General features: G+C 51.5%; 2 protein-coding genes across 6 annotated transcripts in view; one reads left to right on the forward strand and one right to left on the reverse strand.

Annotated features, from left to right (window-relative positions):
* The first annotated feature begins 332 nt into the window (after window positions 1–332).
* On the forward strand, window positions 333–8,315 carry SIGLEC11 (sialic acid binding Ig like lectin 11). Of its 2 annotated transcripts, none has more exons than XM_028091494.1 (9): window positions 333–423; window positions 517–894; window positions 1,088–1,372; window positions 1,550–1,597; window positions 4,708–4,965; window positions 5,048–5,332; window positions 5,570–5,666; window positions 5,904–5,985; window positions 7,553–8,315. In XM_028091494.1, the coding sequence occupies exons 1-9, from the start codon at window positions 390–392 to the stop codon at window positions 7,733–7,735; spliced, it is 1,650 nt and encodes a 549-aa protein (XP_027947295.1). In that variant the 5' UTR covers window positions 333–389; the 3' UTR covers window positions 7,736–8,315. The 2 variants fall into 2 exon arrangements, with proteins under 2 accessions (XP_027947295.1, XP_027947296.1); XM_028091495.2 differs by having other exon boundaries at window positions 7,461–7,667.
* Window positions 8,316–14,161: 5,846 nt separating this feature from the next.
* Window positions 14,162–22,414, reverse strand: part of VRK3 (VRK serine/threonine kinase 3) — a 33,213-nt gene continuing 24,960 nt past the window's right edge. For 3 of the 4 annotated variants that reach the window (XM_028091507.2, XM_028091506.2, XM_028091505.2), the window contains exons 13-15: window positions 20,521–20,579; window positions 17,090–17,238; window positions 14,431–14,518 (exon numbers count right to left, since the gene is read on the reverse strand). In XM_028091507.2, coding sequence (XP_027947308.1) covers window positions 17,090–17,238; window positions 20,521–20,579 — 208 coding nt within the window. In that variant the 3' untranslated portion in view covers window positions 14,431–14,518. Of the gene's footprint in view, window positions 14,519–17,089; window positions 17,239–20,520; window positions 20,580–22,414 lie in introns of all 4 variants that reach the window. The other variant, XM_028091508.2, reaches the window with a different exon arrangement.

Below are 22,414 nucleotides of genomic sequence, written 5' to 3' on the forward strand. Positions count from 1 at the left end.
CATGAGGTGTGGTGCCTGAGGGCGGGAGTCAGGCGGGTCAGGTTCTTCCCTGTGTCCCAGCCCCTGTAGGGAGTAGATGTTTGCCTGGTGAATGAATGGATGAGGGAATGAATCCTGCCCCCAGCACCTCACCTGGGCCGAGGCCGGGCTCCTTCCCTGTGTAGGGCAAGCCCCGTGTCCTTTCTGCTCTGCTGCTTCCATTTGTGAAAGGAGAAGTGGGAAGAAGGGATTTGTCAGGTCTTTGTGGTTCCCTTTCTGAGGTTCCTCTTCCATGGACAGTCACTACCCTCTTCTTCCCCCAAGAAGCTTCCTGTTAGAGTTTCCTTCTGGGACAGACAGGCGGGTCCAGAAGCCAGTCGGTCTGAGGACAGGCCCCTGGGATCGTGGAGATGTTGTTGCCACTGCTGTCCGTGCTGTGGGCCGGTGAGTGGGCCGACGGCGGGGGGGGGGGGGGTCCCCTGGGGGGTGGGGGGGTGCTGGTCCGGACTCAGCTGCTGAGCCTCTGTGTCCCCCCAGGGGCCCCGCAGGAGGATCCGGGGTTCGAGCTCCGAGTGCAGGAATCGGTGACGGTGCAGGAGGGTCTGTGTGTCCACGTGCCCTGCTCCTTCTCCTACCCCGGGGTCGGCGGGAGCAACTCTACACCCGCTTACGGCTCCTGGTACCGGATAAAGAATCCCAAAGTGGAAGTTCTCATGGCCACGAACAACCCAGCCAGAGAAGCAAAGAGGAAAAACAAATTTCCATTCCACCTTCCCGGAGATCCTGGGGCTGGCAACTGCTCCCTGAGCATCATGGATGCGCAGAGGGGACACGGTGGAAACTATTATTTTCACCTGGACAGAGGTCTCATGAGACACACTTACAAGAGTAACAGGCTCACTGTGCATGTGAGAGGTAGGGAGGGTCCCCAAGAGTCAGTCACGGGGAGGGGGGCATGTCCTCAAGGGCAGAAATGGACCCTCTGCTGCTCATCTTTAATGGGGAGAATGGAGCATGGTCCGTTCAACATTGGGGTGAACCCAGCCTGTTTCAGAGGCACACATGGGGGTCCCCTCTGGGGTCCGGCCTCTCCTTCTCTCCTCTCCAGCACTGACACAGACCCCGGATATCCGGGTCAAGGAGCCCCTGGAGTCTGGCTGCCCCAGCCACCTGACATGCTCTGTGCCAGGGGCCTGTGATGGGGCGATGCCCCTCACCATCTCCTGGACAGGGGCTGCCCTCAGAGCCCCAGAATTGGACTTGGAGGCCTCTAACTCCTCGGAGATCCTGCTCATACCCCGCCCTCAGGACCACGGAACCAACCTCACCTGTCGGGTGACCTTCCCCAGGGTTGGCGTGAGCACCCAAAGCACCATTACGCTCAACGTCTCCTGTGCGTGCAGGGCGTGGACTCGGGTGCTTGCAGGGTAGGGTGGGGGGGTGCTCAGAGGGGCTGCAGGGAGGACACAGGACTTGTCTGTGTCAATTCCCATTCCTGTGTCTCCTGGGGGTGGGTGGCAGGGGAAGGGCCAGCTCCGACCCCATTAGTCACTGTGTCTCTCTGTCCCAGATGCCCCACAGAACCTGAGCATTGGCATCTGTCAAGGAAACTGCACAGGTAGGTCCGGAGGCCCCCTCCCTAAGGCTGGATGGGAGCAGATCCCCTCAAGAGAGCAGAGCCTGGGGCTCGAAGCCAAGCCGGGAGGGCCAGGGTACACACAGGGAGAGCAGAGTCAGGAGGCCCCCCCGTCACTGTGTGACAGATGATCTCTGCTTACTATTCAGTATATGTAAAGACTATTTGTCACATACATGCAAGTTACAAAGAATCACCATCGAATGAACACCTTGTTACTCACCAACCAGGTTAAGAAATAGAACAGGTGCACCTGGCTGGCTTGGTTTGTGGTGCATGCGACTCTTGATCTTAGGGTCATGAGTTTGAGCCCTGCGTTGGGCGTAGAGCCTACTTAAAAAAAAAAAAAAAAAAAAAAAGAACAGCAACTCCACCTTTGGAACACCCTAAGTGCTCCTTCCCAATTTCAGCCCCTTCCATCTGGCCTCACAGAAAGCCACTACACTGGACGCTGTGTTACCATCCTTTCTCTATATTTTATTTTTGATGAAGGTATAATTGATGAATAAACTGTATATATTTAAAGTGTATAACGTGATGATTTCATATATGTAGATTTGATATACGTTTACACTGCTAAAGGATGCACACAATCCAGTTAATTAACACATCCATGTATCTTCTATTTTCTTATAATTTTCCGAAATACATGTCTGCCTTCTTCCACTCAGCATGACATGATCAAGGTTCATCCTTGTTGTAGCGCAGGTCAGCGGTTCACTCGTTAGGCTGACTATTATTCCGTTGTATGGAGAGACCATCATCCATCCATCCATCCGTTGTCCTCGGATGGACATTTGGGTTGTTTCCACCTTGGGGCTCCTGTCAACAGGGCTGCTCTGAACATTTCCCTACAAGGATCTGCTTGACTCCCTGCTTCAAGATCTTTCAGATCTACTCCTAGGAGTGGATTTGTGGGGTCATGACCCCCTATTCTGATGTGGCACCACCTCATGTTCTCGACATTCATCTGTGTTGCTTGTGGCTGTAATTTCTGCCTCTCCTTGTCTGTAGGTATCACATGTTAGTTTCACATTCCACTCTTTTAAGATTTTTATTCATTTGACAGACAGGGAGAGAGCGAGTGCACACAAGCAGGGGGAGCAGTGGAGGGAGAGGGAGAAGCAGGCCCCCAGTGAGCAAGGAGCCCAATGCGGGGCTCGATCCCAGGACTCCAGGATCATGACCTGAGCCGAAGGCAGATGCTTAACCGACTGAGCCACCCAGGTGCCCCTCACATTCCACTCTTTTTTTTTTTTTTTAAAGATTTTATTTATTTATTTGACAGAGAGAGAGAGAGAGAGACAGCGAGAGAGGGAACACAAGCAGGGGGAGTGGGAGAGGGAGAAGCAGGCTTCCCCACTGAGCAGGGAGCCCGATGCGGGGCTAGATCCCAGGACCCTGGGACCATGACCTGAGCCGAAGGCAGACACTTAACGACTGAGCCACCCAGACGCCCCTCACATTCCACTCTTGATGGGCACTTGAGTTGTCCACAAATTTTAGTTTTCATGATGATGCCGCTTCAAACATTCCCCTCGTGAACAGAAGAGTGTTTCCCTAGGCCGTACCTCACAAGCCCTGTTGAGCACACAGGTTTCTCAACGATCTTGTGACAATGCAGATGTGACTCAGGCGGCCCAAGGGGCCTCTGGTTCTGCATTTTTCTTTTTTAAAGATTTTATTTATTTTTTGACAGACAGTGAGAGAGGGAACACAAGCAGGGTAAGTGGGAGAGGGAGAAGCAGGCTTCCCGATGAGCAGGGAGCCCGATGTGGGGCTCGATCCCAGGACCCTGGAATCATGACCTGAGCCGAAGGCAGATGCTTAACCGACTGAGCCACCCAGGCACCCCTGGTTCTGCATCTCTAACCAGCTCCTGGAGGGTGCCAGTGCTCTGAGGGCTGGGACTGTACATTTTATGCCCAGGAACAAAACTGTGGGGTCTCGGGGATGTATATTTTCAATGCTCCTAGATAAGGCTGTCATAGAATAGTTCTGGAAGGCCGCACAAGAAACGGCAATCAATGTTGCTTTTGAGGACGGGGGTTTGTTGCCTGGGGAGTCAGCATGGAAGGGAGACTCTGCTCTGAACTCCCCTTCTTCCTCTGTGAATTTTAGAATGCACAATGTGGATGCCCTACTTATCCTGAGACAAGGGGGAAGGCAGGGGGAAGGAGTTGAAGAGGTAGAGGTCACGTCCTGAAGAGCCTTGAAGTGTTTGGTACTTGACTTTTGGATACTTGAGTAAGGGGTGTTCAGCATTTCAGAACAGATAAGGAGAAGTGTAGTTGAGAATGTTCGCCTCGGGGCGCCTGGGTGGCTCAGTCGTTAAGCGTCTGCCTTCGGCTCAGGTCATGGTCCCAGGGTCCTGGGTTCGAGCCCCTCATCGGGCTCCCTGCTCAGTGGGGAGACTGCTTCTCCCTCTCCTGTTCCCCCTGCTTGTGCACACACTCTCTCTGTCAATAAATAAACAAAATCTTAAAAAAAAAAAAAAAGAATGCTCACCTTGAAGAAGTCAGTGTCCATCAGCGGATGGATAAGCACAACGCAGTCTGTCCGTGCGATGAACATGATTCTGCATGAACACGAGCAAAGCCCCAGCAGGCGCCACAAGATGGGAGAACCTTGGAAATGTCATGCGACGCAAAAGGAGCCAGACACAAAAGGCCACGTGGAGCATGATTCTATTTACAGGCAATGTCCAGAATAGACAGATCCATAGAGACATAATAAAGTAGGTTGGGGGTTGCCAGGGGCTCGGGGCTTGGGGGTTGGGAGGAAGGGGGGAGGCAGCTGGGGGGTACAGGGTTGTTTCTGGGGGGTGACGAAAATGTTCTAAAATTGATAGTGGTGATGGTTACCCCACGACTCCCCATAAGTGGTGTGTAAATGGAATTGTCTGGTATGTGAGTTATATCACTATAAAGCTGCTTGCAAGACTACTCGTGGAGACCCCTTCCCAACTTAGAGGAAATGGAGAGGAGAGAGAAATAGGATCCGGGCTTCAGAGCCTCCGGCCTGGACTCAGAGTGCGCATTTTCTCTCCTCGGCCTGGACTCAGAGTGCGCATTTTCTCTCCTCCCCGCCAGAACTGAAATACCCGGGGAATGGCTCGTCTCTTCCAGTCCTCGAAGGGGAGTCTCTGCTCCTGGTCTGTGCTGCTGACAGCAATCCTCCCGCCACACTGAGCTGGGCCCAGGGGAGCCGGACTCTGGGCCCCTCCCAGCCCTGGGAGCCGGGGGTCCTGGAGCTGCCCCGAGTGCAGCTGGGCCACGGAAGCAAATTCACCTGCCAAGCTCAGAACCCGCTGGGCTCCCAGCACGTCTCCCTGCGTCTCTCTGTGGTCTGTGAGTGTGGGGACCCCTGGGGGCTGACTGCCCGGGGCCTGGGGAGGAGAGACACCGCTGACCCCTCCCCTCCCTCCCGCAGACCCCCCGCGGCTGCTCAGCCCCTCCTGCTCCTGGGAGGGCGAGGGGCTGCACTGCAGCTGTTCCTCCCGAGCCCAGCCGGCCCCCACCCTGCGCTGGCGGCTGGGGGAGGGGCTGCTGGAGGGGAACCACAGCAACGCCTCCTGGACCATCACCTCCAGCTCTGCGGGGCCCTGGGCCAACAGCTCCCTGAGCCTCAGCGGGCCGCTGGGCTCCGGCCTCAGACTCAGCTGCGAGGCCCGGAACGCCCACGGGAAGCAGAGCGCCGCCTTCCTGCTGCTGCCAGGTCCGGGGGCTGTCGGGGGCCGAGGTGTAGGGGAAGGGAGTCTGGGTCCTAGAAAAGATGGTCTGGGTGGGGCTGGGGCCTGCAGGGGAAGGGGTGAGAGAGAGGAAGTGTGTGGGGGGGGGGCAGAATCCTGGTTTTCTGCTGGTCGGGGGCTGAAGAACTGAGAGCCTTGGGAAGAGGGAGCACCAGGGTCCTGGGGCTCGGAGGGAACTCACCCGAAACCCCACTCACCTGCAGGGAAGCCTGAGCTTGGGGGAGGATTCGTTCTGGGGACTGTCGGGGGCGCTGGTGTCGCTGGCCTGCTCAGTCTCTGTCTCTGCCTCATCTTTTTCATGTGAGTGTTGCCCCTGGGAGAAAGGGTGAGTGTGTGGGGCGGAAGGGGTCTGTGCCCTGGGGTCCTGGGCAGCCCCAGCCGGAGGAGCCTGGATGGCGCCCAGGCCCTGAGAACTGGGGATCCCAGCCATGCCCATTCTCACAAGTCGACAGGCTCTGTACGTCCCCTGTCAGCCTCTTAAGCCTGGGACAGTAGTGAGTCAGCTGGGCAGCTGACGGGTCCTGGCCTCCCCCTCAGGGTGAAGATCTGCAGGAAGCAGGCACCGGAGCCTGCAGCTGGTGGGAAGGATGCCGCCTGCACGTTGGGTCCCCTCTCCCAGGTGAGTGATGAGTCCTCTGTCCATCAGGATATCATCTAGCCACCACCCCGGGATGGCCACGGCCACACCCCTCTAGATGACTTAGATGGTCGTCATGCCCCAGACTTTTGTTCCCAGGTCCCCATGGACTCAGTCACCCAGGCCAGCGACCTGGGAGTCCCTCTCCCCTCTGCTCTCTGATGTCTTGCAGAGCTAAGGACCACTCACGTCTGTCCATCTTCCTGTGTTCACCTGGACCCTCCCCTACCCCCGCCTCGTCATCCCTTCCTGGACCCCAGACCCATTTTCCCCTCCTTCCTCTCTCTCCTCCCCCACACAGGATGCTAGAGGGATCACCCCAAAATGACAGAGTTCAGGGGCCCCCCAAAAGACACTCTCAGGTTCAAGAGCTCACCAGAAGGACTCACAGAACTCACTGGGATCTGTTATGTTCGTGGTTAGGTTATTACAGGGAGAGGACACAGATTACAGCAGCCAAGGGGAGAGCCACCTGGACTCTGCCCAGGGACGTTCCGTGCACGAACCTTCCAGGTCTCTCTCCCGGCAGAGTCCCATAGACATCGCTGATTTTTCCCAGCCCCGGTGTGTGATAAGAGGTGGAGGGCAGTGCTGTTGCCACCAGAGAAGCTCACCCTAGCCTTGTCTCCTGGGTTTCTATTGGGGGTTGGTCACGTGTGTATGGAGCACGTGTATGTCTGACCTTTGTTACCCGGTCTCCAGCCCCTCTAGAGGTCAAGCTGATACTGTGTGGCCCAAGGCCCCAGGCGAACAGAGACGTACGCATCAGGAAGGACCTTCCATTGGCTTAGAGGTCCCCTCCCAGTGCTGGGGCAAAGGGTCAAACCTTTCTTTGGGCATGATGAGCCATTTACTGCGCAGTATCTTTTGCTTTTAGAGGTTCATCGTATCATTTTGTGATTGTGTTTGCCTGAACTTCTGATTCTGAAATGCTGAGTGGTCCCTGAGGGCAATTCAGTTCTGAGCAAATCCCTGTCCTTCTCACACCACCCACCCCATTCCTGAGCATCCTATCACAATCTGCTATTAGATAGTAATATAATTGACTACTACCATAATGTCAGCTTCCCCCAGTGCGAGCTAGCTGGAGGTATTGGATGATGTCTGCTTTGTTCCCCACCAAAGAGCCAGGGCCTGGCACGGGTCAGCTGTTCCAGAAAGTGGCAGACACTGGGGCCAGACAGACCTGGGTGCTAATCTTGGCCCTACCAACAACTCAGCGTGTGATTTTGGGATATTTACTCAGCCTCAGTTTCTCCACCTGATAAATGGGGATAATCGTGTCTCCCTAATGGTTTGTTGTGAGGACTCTAGGAGTCTGGCAATTGATTACCAAGGACCAGGCATTATTATTCTCAAATACTTATTGAAATGAATGAATGAATGAATGAATGAATGAGTGAATAGGGGCGCAGCCAATGTTTGCAGAATGAATAGATGAAAGACTAAGTGCTCAGTTTCTAGGTCTGCGTGCGGATCCTCTTTGCTGTCTGCCAGCTCCCATTACCCTAATTGGACCCCCTTCTTCGCTTCCACTCGGGGTTACCAGCCTGAGTATCCGTCAGGTATCCCCTTAGCCTGCCTGCCCCCAGCCATGGCTGCCCCCACCTTGGAGGAGGACCAGGAGCTCCATTACGCCTCCCTCACCTTCCATGGGCTGAGGCCCTGGACGCCTCAGGACCCTGAGGGCCTCAGCACCCCCAAGTATTCAGAGATCAAGATCTGCAAGTGATGACCCCAGACTCCAGCGAGCTCCCACGACCTCTGGGTAGAGGGCCCAGGGCTTCTCAGGAAGGGAGACATCGGGGGACAATTCCTCAGAGAATAGTTTGCCGTGGAAACGGGTTACCAACTAGTGAGTGGGCATCCCACTGGTGTGGTGATGGGCAGAACGGGGCTCAAATTTCAGCCCGGCCCCAATTACAAGCCTGAGTTCGAGCAAGTCACTTTACTTCTCAGTCTCCCCCTCTGTAAAGCGGACGCAATAAACCTGACTCACAGGGTTGTTGTGGGGCGTCAAGGTGGCAGTGAACACGAAGGGCCCAACAAGGGTGCAGGTGTGGAGAGCACCTTGCCCGAGCTCACGCCTCTTCCCAGGGCAGCCCACCTGGTGTAAGGGTCTGCTCTGGCGGGGACATTCTGCAGGGATGTTCTAGCTCCAGAGGCCCCACCCCCACCCCCCAGGATCCCTGACCCCTGGGGTGCTTCCTCAGGAACACTCTGAGCCTGCTTCCTGGGAACCCAACTTGTGTATTTTCACCACACAGAAAATCATTCATGGCTTTTCTGAAATAAACGACAGGTTATCTAAATTATATACCATTTTCTTTATACGTCCCGGATGATTTCGTTCTCCTCAACAGTGTCTTCTTTTTGTAGAACTGGCTTATAAAACTCCTTGCAGTTATGGTCTGTGTCCCATTAACATTGCAATATGGTGTTAACCTTTAAGTAAAAACCGCCAGCTCCTTTACCAGCGAAAATGGATCTATTGGGTGAATAAACGAGAGCTGTGCAACAAAAAAAGTGCCTGCCCCCAAACCATAGGCAAGTCTGAGGATCAAAACAGAGGAACGTATTTATGGAGAAAAGGGGCAAATGGGGAAGGCTGTTATAAACTAAAAGTCCATTGGAGTAAACTGGGAGTTGGAAGTATTCTGGCTTCTCATTTGGGTCTGCAATTGACTATGCGTGGTAGGACATTAGAGCGCTCCCTGCCGAACCCACCCACTTCATTTCAGCGTGGGTTTCTTGTTAACTAATTTTCACTGTAGTTTTTGCAGTGATCACATCCAGTTTATTCCTTTTTTCCTTTGAATGTCCATTTACTTTTTTTTCGATTGTGTGCATTAATGAGAAAACGCGCTCAACCTTAGCATCAGGACCCAATATAGTGTCGAGGGGCGCCTGGCTGGGTTAGTCGGTGGAGTGAGTGACTCTTGAACTCGGGTTTGTGGGTTCGAGCCCCACACTGGGTGTAGAGATTACTTAAAAATAAAAATCTTTAAACAAAATTTCAGTGTGCCAGATTCCATCTTTCACAGCACAATTCGCTTTGCCCTTCTTCAGGATTATGCTGCATCACCTGATCGACATTGCTTTTTTAAAAGTGGTGTCTACTGACAAAATAGAAGCATTTTTCTCATTTCTTATTCCCTTCTTCAACACTGATTCCATTTGTTCCCATGCAGGTATTTAGTGATGTTCATGTAAAAGAATAAAATTCTTCAGGGATTAAAACCGTTTTGGAAAGGTCATCATGGAAAGGCTGCAGTAATTATCCACTTCAAATCAGAAATTCTCTTTCTGTTCTAAGTATAGCCTTGATAGGGGCGCCTGGGTGGCTCAGTTGGTTAAGGGTCTGCCTTCAGCTCAGGTTGTGATCTTGGGGTCCTGGGTTGGAGCCCCTTATCGGGCTCTCTGCTGAGCAAGGAGTCTGCTTCTCCCTCTCCTTCTGTGCTCACTGGTGCTCTCTCTCTCTCAAATAAAAAAATAAAATCTTAAAAAAAATAGCCTTGATCCATAAAGAGATAAAATTTTCATCAATTCTTTCTTTAACATATTCAAGAAAGTTTGTGTGTGTGTGTGTGTGTGTGTGTGTGTGTGTGTGTGTGTGTGTGTTTTAAGACTGACTGACTTTGAGACAGAGAATGAGCGGGAGGGGCAGAGGGAGAGGGAGAGGGAGAAAGAGAATCTCAAGCAGACTCCATACTGAGTGCAGAGCCTGACCTGGGGCACCATCTCACCACCCCGGGATCACAACTTGAGCCGAAACCAAGAGTGGGGACGCTTAACACAGAGCACTTAACACTGTTCTCTGTTCTTTCAATTTGCATAATTCTATTGCTAAAATTAAAAGTAAAAAAAATAAAATAAAAATAGGCTTCCCAACATGGATTACTTTATTTTTTAAAGATTTTATTTTTATTTTTAAAAAAGATTTTATTTTAAAGTAATCTCTACACCCAGCATGAGGCTTGAGCTCACAACCCCGAGATCAAGAGTCACACGCTCCACCAACTGAGCCAGCCAGGCGTCCCCGTGGCTTATTTTAAACATCAAGAATTTGGGTGGCTTTTCTTCAGAATGAAAATATAATTCAGCACTTCAAATAAACAAACTGAGGATTTTCTCAACTTTAGTTGTTAAAGAGTATTTTCTTCAGAATGAAAATATAATTCAGCACCTCAGATAAACAAACTGAGGATTTTCTCAACTTTAGCTGTTAGAGAGTGCCACTGGGGGGTTTTGAATGAGAGAGAATTGAAAAATACTGCTTGCCAACAAATTGCGACAATCCTTTGATCCCTCATTTGCAACAGCACAAAGGGTAAGAAAGGTTTCCCCGACACTTCAGTGTCAGTACAAGAGCCCACAAGGCTGTTTGAGCGGCATTGTGTAGAAAGGCAGGGCAGCCAACGCCTCCCACAGAATCCTGCTCTGAATAAATATTGTCTACATCTTCCACAAACAGCCAGCAAAATTTATATTTGTAGTATCTCCCATCAAAAGCAGTAAAATTCTTCCTGTTTACTGCCAGCTCATTGTGAAAAATAGGACAACAGTCCCAACATGGAGTTGCTTATGCTAAGCCCCATGTCCCCAAACCCAGGCATACAGTTTCGGCTCTCTCATATGCGGAATCTGAGTCACTCAGGAATCGCCCTGATTGGCACACGTCAGATAATCTGCCTGACAGACCCCTGAAGGAAAGCAACCTTGCAACAAGCAACCTGTTTTTTGGCCTCCTGTAACTTCCTTGCTCCTGCCCCCTTCGGCCCATAGAAGTCTTTCACTTCGTCCAGCTCGCTGGAGCACCTTTCTCTTTGCTCCATTGGATGCTGCCCAATTCATGAATCATGGACTAGAGCCAGTAAGATCGTTAAACTTTGCTTGGTGGAGTTTTGTTTCTTTAACCTCAGTAAGGGAGTCTCCGTGAACATTTGCTATTGTTTCTGGGGTCTCATCTGGAAGGGATTCTACTTGTACAAGTCTTAGAAACAAGCTTTGATCACAAGAATAGTATTTCAGAAGTCAGGGGAAATGATTTTGTCCTTCCCAGCTGCTTACTGGGGGCCCCTCTTGGAGACATACCACATACCTGCATTTACTGAAGGCTCACAGGTGTCCTGTAGTAAAAATTATTTTACTTTTTTAAGATTTTATTTATTTATTTGAGAGAGTGAGAGAGAGGAGGAGCAGAGGGAGAGGAAGAAGCAGACTCTCCGCGGAGCAGGGAGCCTGATGGTGGGGCTCGATCCCAGGACCCCGGGATCATGACCTGAACTGAAGGCAGGTGCTTAACCGACTGAGACACCCAGGCAACCTGTAGTAAAAGTTATTAAAAAAAAAAAAAAAAAAAACCCAAAACCCACCACCAGCCCCTGCACCATGAACATCTGATTAACTTTGGGCCAGAGTTTCACTTGGGGGCGGAGGCGAGGTGGAGAGGACAAATGGGTTCCAGCCACCATCCACCACAGGGTGGCATGCGAGTCATTTCCACTCCCTTGGGCCAGGGGGTGCTCCTCTAATGCAGATGACAACACCGTCCTCTTGCAGAGGTCGGGGTACAAGATGCCAAGACACACAAGGTCCAGAACCTGGGCTCTGCAGACAGACAAAAGCGGGTTCGGAGGCAGAGGGAAACTGTCTACACTCTCCCTGCTCTGCCTGGTTGTGCGATTCTCCTGCTGCCTGAGCAACGCTGGGTCCCAGATGACTGCTAGCTCAGAGATGAGGGCAGAGGGCAAAGGGCAGAGGGGCTGTGGGCCAGTGCACCACGTGGCAGGGGGATGGGAGGGCCAGATGTTGACACTGTGACCATCCCGTGACCTGATATGGGGCCCTGAAGGGCAGCTGACGTCCCTATTTTTTTGTGGACTCGTAAACAAGACTCTTTAAGCAGGAGATTTTCAGGTGGGTTTTCTCTCTCATTGAGAAACATCCCCTTCTGGAAAGCTCTATACACATCTGCTTTCAAGTAGGAAATGATCATCAGTCTGCTAATCTAGCCTGCGTCCCCTGAGCAGGCAAGAATCGGGGAGAATCAGAGCAAGTTCTTCCCCGACCCGGCCTCTGACCTCCCCGATGCCAAAGTAATGGTGGATGAGGGGCGCCTGGGTGGCTCAGATGGTTAAGTGTCTGCCTTTAGCTCAGGTCATGATCCCAGGGTCCTGGGATCGAGCCCCACAATGGGCTCCCTGGTTGGCGGGAAGCCTGCTTCTCCCTCTCCCTCTACTGTTCCCCCTGCTTGTGCTATCTCACTCTCTCTTCAAATAAATAAATAAAATCTTTAAAAAAGAAAAAGTAATGGTGGATGATTCCAGATCCTCAAGAGCAAATCTTGGAGGTGAATGTATCCCTCTGTTCTGAATCCCTTCCAGTCTAGTCACTGACCACACACTGCTGGTTGAGCTGCCTCCAAAATCTCTCCACAAGCCCTCCCTTCCTCCAGCCATGGCCACTGCCCAGGCCTCACGCTCCCAGGGGCGACGGCTGTGCTTGCCTCCTCCACCGTCTCTCTATCCAGGCTCTCTGCAAAGGCGCCTCCCCTCCCTGGGACCCTTGGTCTCCATCACAGCACCGTGCCTCCTCTCCAGTGTGTGGAGCACAACCCAAAGTTGTCTCATTTAATGCCTTCTCCTTCCACTTGACTGGAGGCTTCATTAGCTCAAGGACCTCAGTGTGTCTTGTTCATCAGGATCCTCCTTGCAGCATGATGAGTGTCAAGATATGCCTGCTGAATATTTGTTTCCTACAAAGAAGGGTAAACGTATGGAAGAGGAAGGGTACATGGATGGGAGAATGAGATGGATGAAAGGATGAAAGGTGGGTGGCAGGGTGGAGGATGGAAAAGTATATGGAAGGATGGATGGATGGATGGATGGATGGATGGATTGGTATATGGATGGCTGATGACTGGATAGATAAATGGATGGGTGGATGGCTGGAAAAATGGGTGGATGAATGGAAGAATGGATGGATGGATGGATGGATAGAAGGATGGGTGGAAAGATGGATGGAAAGATGGATGGATGGATGGATGGATGGATGGGTGGAAAGATGGATGGATGGATTATGGATGGAAAGATGGATGGATGGATTATGGATGGAAAGATGGATGGGTGGATGGATGGATGGATGGGTGGAAAGATGGATGGATGGATGATGGATGGATGATGGATGGAAAGATGGATGGATGGATGGATGGATGATGGATGGAAAGATGGATGGATGGATGGATGGATGGATGGATGGGTGGATGGATGGATGGATGGGTGGAAAGATGGATGGATGGATGATGGATGGAAAGATGGATGGGTGGATGGATGGATGGATGGGTGGAAAGATGGATGGATGGATGATGGATGGAAAGATGGATGGATGGATGGGTGGAAAGATGGATGGATGGATGATGGATGGAAAGATGGATGGGTGGATGGATGGATGGATGATGGATGGAAAGATGGATGGATGGATGATGGATGGAAAGATGGATGGATGGATGATGGATGGATGGGTGGAAAGATGGATGGATGGATGATGGATGGAAAGATGGATGGGTGGATGGATGGATGGATGATGGATGGAAAGATGGATGGATGGATGATGGATGGAAAGATGGATGGATGGATGGATGGATGGATGGGTGGAAAGATGGATGGATGGATGGATGGATGGATGGGTGGATGATGGATGGAAAGATGGATGGGTGGATGGATGGATGGATGATGGATGGATGGGTGGAAAGATGGATGGATGGATGATGGATGGAAAGATGGATGGGTGGATGGATGGATGGATGATGGATGGAAAGATGGATGGATGGATGATGGATGGAAAGATGGATGGATGGATGATGGATGGAAAGATGGATGGATGGATGGATGGGTGGAAAGATGGATGGATGGATGGATGGATGGATGGGTGGATGATGGATGGAAAGATGGATGGATGGATGATGGATGGAAAGATGGATGGGTAGATGGGTGGTTTGTTGGATGAATGTAAGAATGGATGGATGGATGGAAGGAAGGAAGGAAGGACAGAAGGAAGGAAGGATGGATGGATATCTGCATGAAACTTTGGATAGATGGAGGAAAAAAGGTAAACTTTTCCAAAAGGAACTCCTTTTACAGACACTCAACTCTCCAACTGCAGTGAAACAATTTATTACCAAAGGATAGTGGTGATAAGAGTAGCAGGACGGGTCCCCACTGAGGGGGTGGCTCACCCCCAACCACGAGTTTCAGGGTCTTCTCTGTCTACAACCCCAGTGGCTGGTGAGAGATGACAGCTGAAAGGCCGGGACAGTCGAACGGAGGAATTCACATTATCTGGAGCTTAACTGTGGGTTCCCTGATGCTAAGCAAGACTGATTCAAAGTGTTGCTTAAAGTAGCAGGTATGCACATTCGAGGGATCTTTCTAGAAGCATATCTGTGATACTACAGCAGGCCTTGAGTCACATTTCTTGTTTTGTTTTTTCTGTTTCAAACCTCGAGTCAAAAGTTCTGGAAGACAATAAAAATGGCTGTTAGTGTCCTATTCATTCAAGGAGCACCCATGAAGCCTCTACTGTGTGACAGGCACTTTCTAGAGACAGGCAATACTACCATAAACAAGAACCTTTGCTGGGCTTATGATTTAGAAGAGGGGGTAGAGGGGCGCCTGGGTGGCTCAGTCGTTAAGCGTCTGCCTTCGGCTCAGGTCATGATCCCGGGGTCCTGGGATCGAGCCCCGCATCGGGCTCCCTGCTCCGCGGGAAGCCTGCTTCTCCCTCTCTCACTCCCCCTGCTTGTGTTCCCTCTCTCGCTGTGTCTCTCTGTCAAATAAATAAATAAAATCTTAAAAAAAATAATTAAAAAAAAAAAGAAGAGGGGGTAGAGACGCTACAAATTGAACACACGCTTCCCTCCTGAACGGGATGGGGCTGTGCGCGAAACCGGTAATGTGATGAGAGGGGGTGGGGAGGTGCCTCCCTGGGGCAGTCAGGGAAGGCTCAGGTCTGAGAGTCAATAATGAGGAGCCAGTCATTCAAAGATGAAGGGGAAAAAAATGGGAATGGCAAGTGCAAAGGTCCTGAGGTGGGATCAAGCTTGGCCTGGTTTAGAATCTGAGGGGAGGACGGTGTGGCTGGCACAGAGTGGACTTGGGGGTGAGGGGAGGTAGGCAGGTCAGCCTCGAAGGCCAAGGCAAGGAGCTGCCATAAAGCTGAGGTGGGATAATCCTCCAGTTACTCCAGGTCACCAGGCCCTTTGAATAGCACCTCTTCATTAAGTTCCTAACTATGGCACAAACCTGCTACTGAGGGGACTTACTCAGTTTTAGACCCCAAACCACCATGATCCTGGGAAGGGGCTGTTAGGTTTTTTTAGTTTTAGTTTTTTTTTTTTTTTAAGATTTTATTTATTTGTTAGAGAGAGAGAGAGAGAGAGAGAGAGAGCACAAGCGGGGGGAGGGGCAGAAGGAGAGGGAGAAGCAGACTCCTCACGGAGCAGGGAGCTCGACACAGGACTCCATCCCAGGACCCTGGGATCATTATCTGAGCCGAAGGCAGACGCTTAACTGACGGAGCCACCCAGGTGCCCCTAAATAAAATCTTTAAAAATAAAATAAAATAAAATTTCCATTGCACCGCGCAGACAGGAAGGTGCTGCAGGACCGGCCAGCACTGACATGAAGCCCGGAGTCTCGGTCGGTAAATATGGGTGGGGTCTCCGTGCGTGTGGCCATCAAGCGGCCGGCGGGATCGCAGACACAAGCCAGACAGAGGACACCCGCCCTCATGGAGCTCACCACCAGTAGGCGACTCTGCCAAGTGACTGTGCCGCTCTTGGCCACCCCCAGGGAGATCCCAGGAGAAGCGGGGAGGCAGAGACCCGGGGGAGATGGACCAGGGAGGCTGGCCACTGCCTGGAGGGACAGGATGAGTAGATGAGGGTTGTGGGACAGGGTGGGGGGCAGGCGGTCTCCTGGACAGCTGTCTGCTGAGCTGGAGAGAGGCAGCGGGCAAGCTGTGTGGGTGGAGAGGGCCACGCCGTCACTGTTGGAGAGTCTCTGTGGTGGCGGCCCACTGTAGATCATGGGGCATTGAGTGGTGTCCCCAGCCTCCACCCACTCGATGCCAGCAGCACCCTTTCCCCAGCCGTGACAACCAAAAGTGTCTCCAGACACCCCCTGGGGGCAACATGGCCTCCATCTGAGAACCCCTGGCTTAGACAAACACTGAGCTCTGATTCCGGCCCCGGGGAAGCTTCACTTCAGAACCCGTCCACGCAGCCTTGCCGGAGTTAACTGGTGAGTGAACTTAGTTTATGTAGTTTTGACCTCCCCCAAATTTCTGCACACCCTCCCAGGGGCTAACGGGAGTGCAAACAGGTACACGGCTCTGACAGAGAGTGATCCAGTTCTCTTTCAAAATAAGAACCCCCTCCACAGACACACACGCACACCCGAGTGAGGCCCGTGCACACAGGTGTTCAAGGCAACGTTGCTTTTGTAGAACAAACACCCAGGAAACCAAGCAAACCAGCCCAGCCGCTGGTTATGAAGAGTAGCCTTCCACCCACAGGGGAATATGGTGCCGCCATAAACAAGGTCGTGGACCTTCTGTGTGCACAGGGAAGAGCTGGGTGTGGCACCGGGCACAGAGCCAGCGAGTTTTGTGATGGGGGCAGGGGACGAGGGGGTGGGGAGTCAACCCAAAGGAAAGCAGAGGCTGCAGGTGGATGGATGGATGGATACGGGGGTAGAGAAACAGAGGGATGAAGAAAGAGAGAAAGACGGAGAGAGCGATGGTGTCTTGATTCTATTTTCCTGGCCCTGAATCCAGTCACGCCTAAAGCTTTCCCCTTGGAAGTTTCTTGCTACAAGAGCCAATCAATCCCCCTTTTCCTTAAAGCCAATTTGAGTTAGCTTCAAGCTACTTGCCATTCCCGAGGGCTGGAAGGTTCAAGAACCCTGCGGAAAAATCCAGCATTTAACTGGGAAGTTGGCCCTGGAGTAAATGGTGTCCGGGAAGCAGGGGTGGGGGTATGGGGGCCTGGGGTTCAGACTCACAAACTCCTCCTATCAGAACCCACCTATGGAACCATGTGGACGTCCACGGGGTCGTAGGCTGACACCCGCAGATCCCGCAGCAGCGCTTCTAGACTGTTCCTCAGCACGGTGTAGGGCGGCTTCTCGTCATACTGAAGGGTCATCACCACCTTCATGTACTCCTGCAGGGTCTCTATGGTCAAGACATCCCCCACCATGAGAGAGGCCTGAGAAGGGCCCCTAACCCAGAGCCTGGGGGGCTGTGCCCAGTCTCCACCATGGTACCCATTTGCTCAGTGCTTCCTCTGTGCCTAGAACTGCCTCAGGCACTTCGATTAAATTTTTTTTTTAAAAAAACATCAAACATATGTAACAATAGAGTGGTGTCCAGCACCAGTATACCCCATCACCCAGTTTCAACAACTACCATCTCCCAGCCAATCTTGTTCATCAATACCCCCGTCACTTCCCCCTCTGGCATTGGGGTAAAGCAAATCCCAGCTAATGATATCATTTTCCCTATAAATATTCAGTGGGTATTCCTAAAACAGGGGCCAGCAATCTTTCACTGTAAAGTGCCAGAGGGTGACAGTTATGGCTTTGTGTGTGTGTGGGGGTGGGGTGGGGTGGGGTCTGTGTGCCTAGAAGTAGCCACAGATGACATGTAAGCCGATGGGCACGGCTGTGAGTGAGGCAACACAGGTCTGTTTATGGACGCTGCAGGCTGATTTTAGGCAAGGTTCACGTACCATGAGATGTTCTTTTGATTTTTTCCCTCGGCTATTTAATTTTTTTAAAGATTTTATTTATTTATTTGAGAGAGAGAGTGAGAGCACACACAAGCAGAAGCAGGGGTGCTGGGGCAAGTGGGGGGAGGGGCAGAGGGAGAGGGAGGAGCAGACTCCCTGCTGAGTGCGGAGTCCCCCCCAGGGCTGGATCCCAGGACCCTGGGATCATGACCTGAGCCCAGCCGAAGTCAGATGCTTAACCTCAGCTATTTCAAAATGTAAAACAAATTAACCAAACAACCCTCCCCCCACCACAAAACAGGCAGTGGCGCCAGAGATACAGTTTAAAAGGGCTACTTTAAAAGATAAAGGATAAAAGATAAAGGTCCTCTTGTTTTTTTTCCCCCTAAATAAATACAATAGCATTATCACACTTTTAAAAAGTGCCAATTATGATACTAACAACAACAGTCAATAAGAGCTTGCACCTGGGGACTACCTATCGCAGGCTGGGCTCTCAGTTAGAAAGTACATTTAATTAGGGTTGCGGCAGAAGCCAAGGCAGCGCCCCTGAGTGTTCAGGGCAACTTGGGAGGTGGGGGCTATCATGGGCCCCATTTTACTCAATGGGGAGGCTGAGGCTCAGAGGGGCATTTACCCACTGAAAGTCCCCTGGCCGGTAGCGCAGAGCGGAGTGGTGGTGGGGTGCAGAACCTTCTCCTCCCCCCACACCCCGTGACCAGCTTGGTTTAGAATGGCTGAGCCTCAGGGAACTAACCCAGGGGCTCATTCCTCATGGCCCAAGAACCCAGGGCTGGAGGGGAAAGTGACTTGAGCAGAGCCATGATCTGAACCCAGGATTTCAGGTAACTAAAAAAATGAGCCCTTACGGAGCTAGAAGGGACAAGCTACTTCTGTCTTTTCTGCCTCATGTTTAGAAAGCAATGTGGAAGTTCTACAGAAGGGACACTAGGAAAAAAAAAAAAAAGGAACAGTCTAAATTTCCAGTCATGGGGATTGGCTTTAAAAATGATGGTTTTGGTGGGGCGCCTGGGTGGCTCAGCCGTTAGGCGTCTGCCTTCTGCTCGGGTCATGATCCTGGGGTCCTGGGATCGAGCCCCGCATCGGGCTCCCTGCTCCACGGGAAGCCTGCTTCTCCCTCTCCCACTCCCTCTGCTTGTGTTCCCTCTCTCGCTGTCTCTCTCTGTCAAATAAATAAAATCTTTAAAAAAAATAAAAATGATGGTTTTGGGTCACCTGGGTGGCTCAGTTGGTTAGGCGTCTGCCTTCAGCTCGGGGCATGATCCTGGGGTCCTGGGATCGAGTCCCGCATTGGGCTCCCTGCTCAGCGGGGAGTCTGCTTGTCCTTCTCCCACTGTCTGCCGCTCCCTGCCTATGCTCTCTCTGTGTGTCCAATAAATAAATAAAATCTTAAAAAAAAAATGATGGTTTAGCCAAATCATGGATATTGTGTGGCTATTTAAAAAAAAAAAAAGGTTGCGGTGGATCTAGGAGTAAGAACACAGAAAAGCCAGTGTCAATTAATGAAAACAAGATGTTGACCAAAATGTATGTAAGGCGAGCCTATTTTCATTTTTAAAAATAATAGTTTTGTGGGGCGCTCCGTTGGTTAAGCGTCTGCCTTCGGCTCAGGTCATGATCCTGGGGTCCTGGGATGGAGCCCCGGATCAGGCTCCCTGCTTGGCAGGGAGTCTGCTTCCCCCAATCCCTCTGCTGCTCCCTCCTGCTTGCGCCCCCCACCCTCTCTCAAATAAATAAATAAATAAAATCTTTATTTATTTATTTTTTTTTAAAGATTTTATTTATTTATTTGAGAGAGAGAGAATGAGAGATAGAGAGCACGAGAGGGAAGAGGGTCAGAGGGAGAAGCAGACTCCCTGCTGAGCAGGGAGCCCGATGCGGGACTTGATCCCGGGACTCCAGGATCATGACCTGAGCCGAAGGCAGTCGCTTAACCAACTGAGCCACCCAGGCGCCCATAAATAAAATCTTTAAAAAAATGGTTTTGTAAAAACAATGGTTCTGTAAGACAAAGCCAGGTGTGCGCGTATTTATCTGTGTTTGCTTCATACATAGAGGAAGCCCCGGCAGCAGCTTGCAGAGGTGCAGCACCTCCCATCTCTGCCCCGTGTCCCTTTGCAATGTCTGCTGCTTCTCCCATATCATGGGGTGGAGCTACTTGGCCACCTCTAGAGTCTGGGACAGCCTTGGTGACTTGTTTGAACATGGCAGAGTGATTTCTGGGCCTCTTCTGCTCTGCAGAAAGCTGCCTCTGACAGAGTTTTGAGGAGAAGCCTAGAGCTGAGGCCTCCCAGACCTGCCAGTGACAAGCCAGCTCCAATGGCCAGACAGGAGAGAGGAGCACTGAACAAGCCCGCCCCGGTCGAGCTGCCGAATGGTGGCATCAGCATGCATTCCCCTGCCCCGTGGGACCAGGAAAAGAAGCACCTGACAGAACCTCGCCCGTATTGCTATCCCAAAGAAATTTTCGTAGAGAAATACAATATTGTGTGTGGCTGTGTGTGTGTGTGTGTGTGTGTGTGTGTGTGTGTGTGTGTGTGTATGTGTTGTTCTTCAGAGACACTTCTGGATTTTGGGGGGAAGATTTTGGTTTTTTTAGAAGAGCATAGATGCACATACAATTTGGAGAGGCAACTCCAGGATGGACCCCAAGCCACCTGTCCCCACCATGGCCCCCAACTGTTCCGTTGCCCTGCAGGACATACCTGAGGGACAGATCCAGCGACTGCACTGTCTCACGAGGGTCTCCGGGTTGTCAAGAAACCTGACGGGACAGAGGTGTATGTAAGAGGTCTTTTAGGGAAGGGAGAGCAAACTTTTAAAGCCGAATGTCTAGCAGATGTACCATAGACTCCTGTTATTTGTGGTAGTTATGCCCTATAGTGGGGCTGCCAACACCCAATCAGTGAATGCTTTTAGGGGAAACACAGCATCAGGTTCCTGCAAGGTTCTGGTTACAATGTGTTCCTTGTGACTTCAACTGATCCCTACTTAACTTTGTCTTACGTGTGTTTGTGTTTAAAGATACCTTGCTTAATATATTGTTAATTTACTCACATTGAACTCACAGCCAGCAGGACTATAACTCGTGCCTGAAGGATGCCCACCTAACACACCTGTTTTCTCTGTAAGGCACATCCCAGCCTTCTTACACTTTAGGAACACTAGACAGCTCTTCAGCACCATGTGCGGGACCATTTTAAAGGGCAAAATCACCAACGAAAAGCACAGAAATCTGGCATTAAATGGACCGCATAAAGGACCCTTATTTATAGGGTGAGATTCAAAATGAGAAGGCAGAGCATCACCTTTTTTGACCTCAGCTGGGATTGTGTGCATCAGACAACTCAAAATTTTCTCTACTCTGCGTGTGTCTGAGAATGATCTGGAAAGCACTGTGAGTGCAGAATCTGCGGTTACAAATACCTTTCGGTGAACAGGCAAATTCACAAATACGGAAGTTGTGAATCATGAGGATCGATTATCTTCCTCTTTATAAATGCGCACATGTATTTGTACACACACACACGCACACGCGCACGCACACGCAAAACCTCTTGGACCACTCAAGAAAAAACAGACATTCATCTACTTCCTTTGTTCCGTCCTCACAGTCCTGGCCCACTGTGTCTTCTCTGGCCTGGACCCCCAGCGTGGCTCCCCACTATCCACACAGGTGCTTGGGTGCTGTCCGTGTCTCCCCCTGCCACAGCCCAGAAGTCCCTAAGCTCCACCCTCCTGCTCCCTGACCCTCTCTGTCCACTTCAGGGCTCATCTTCTCTCTCTCTGGAGCTCAGCCTCTTCCCCAGCTTCCCGTGCATCCCCCACATGGCGCTGGAGTTTCTATGCCCAGAACTGACTCTGCCCCTTCCTGCTCACAGCCCTCAGGGGACTCCCCAGTGCCCTGGGGGAAAACCCCTAGCATGCAGTGCTGCCAGGCCCTCTGGCCTTGCCGCTCTGACTTCCTCCTTTCATCTCATGCTCCGGTCACACCAAACCCTCTCAGGTCCCCTAACTAGGTCCAGCATCCACCCACGTCTCTTGGCCTCGGCACATACTGTTCCCTGGACAGTCTTCCCCCATCTTGGCCCCCAGCAGGTGACTGCTCTCCCTTCTGGACACTGCTCAAGGGCTGGTCTCCTGGAAGCCTCCCCATAACCCCTCCAGACAGAGAAAGAGATCCTTCCCGGGTGCCTGGGCACTGTGTGCATAGTCCCTGGATGCCCTAAGGCAATTGTCAAAAGACACAGGAAGGGCCATGCAGGTCTGACCCTCATCTCTCCCGGCAGCCTCAGGATATGTGTGGCGAATGGCTGAGTGATGGCACCAAAGAGCTGTGGCCCTCGAATGCCTTAAATTGCACGAGTAACTCTACCACTGGCTGTTGGTGTCTGTGGAACCTCCCTGCCAACCCGCAGCCTTAAGAGCGGGGACCAAATCCCACCGGCACCTGGGCTTTCGCAGAGGGGATTTGCACACCAGAAAGCCCTGGAGAACCAAAATGTCTCTCCTGTTTCTTTTATTCATTCATTCCATTGCGAACTAGAATGTACAAAAAATGAATAAATGTTGAATGAATGGAAAAAGGCCATGCACACC

The sequence above is a fragment of the Eumetopias jubatus genome, unplaced genomic scaffold (genome assembly GCF_037043125.1).
Source record: "Eumetopias jubatus isolate StellerSeaLion01/CBP00866 unplaced genomic scaffold, mEumJub1_p1.0 scaffold_10, whole genome shotgun sequence".
Taxonomy (NCBI): Eukaryota; Metazoa; Chordata; class Mammalia; order Carnivora; family Otariidae; genus Eumetopias; species Eumetopias jubatus.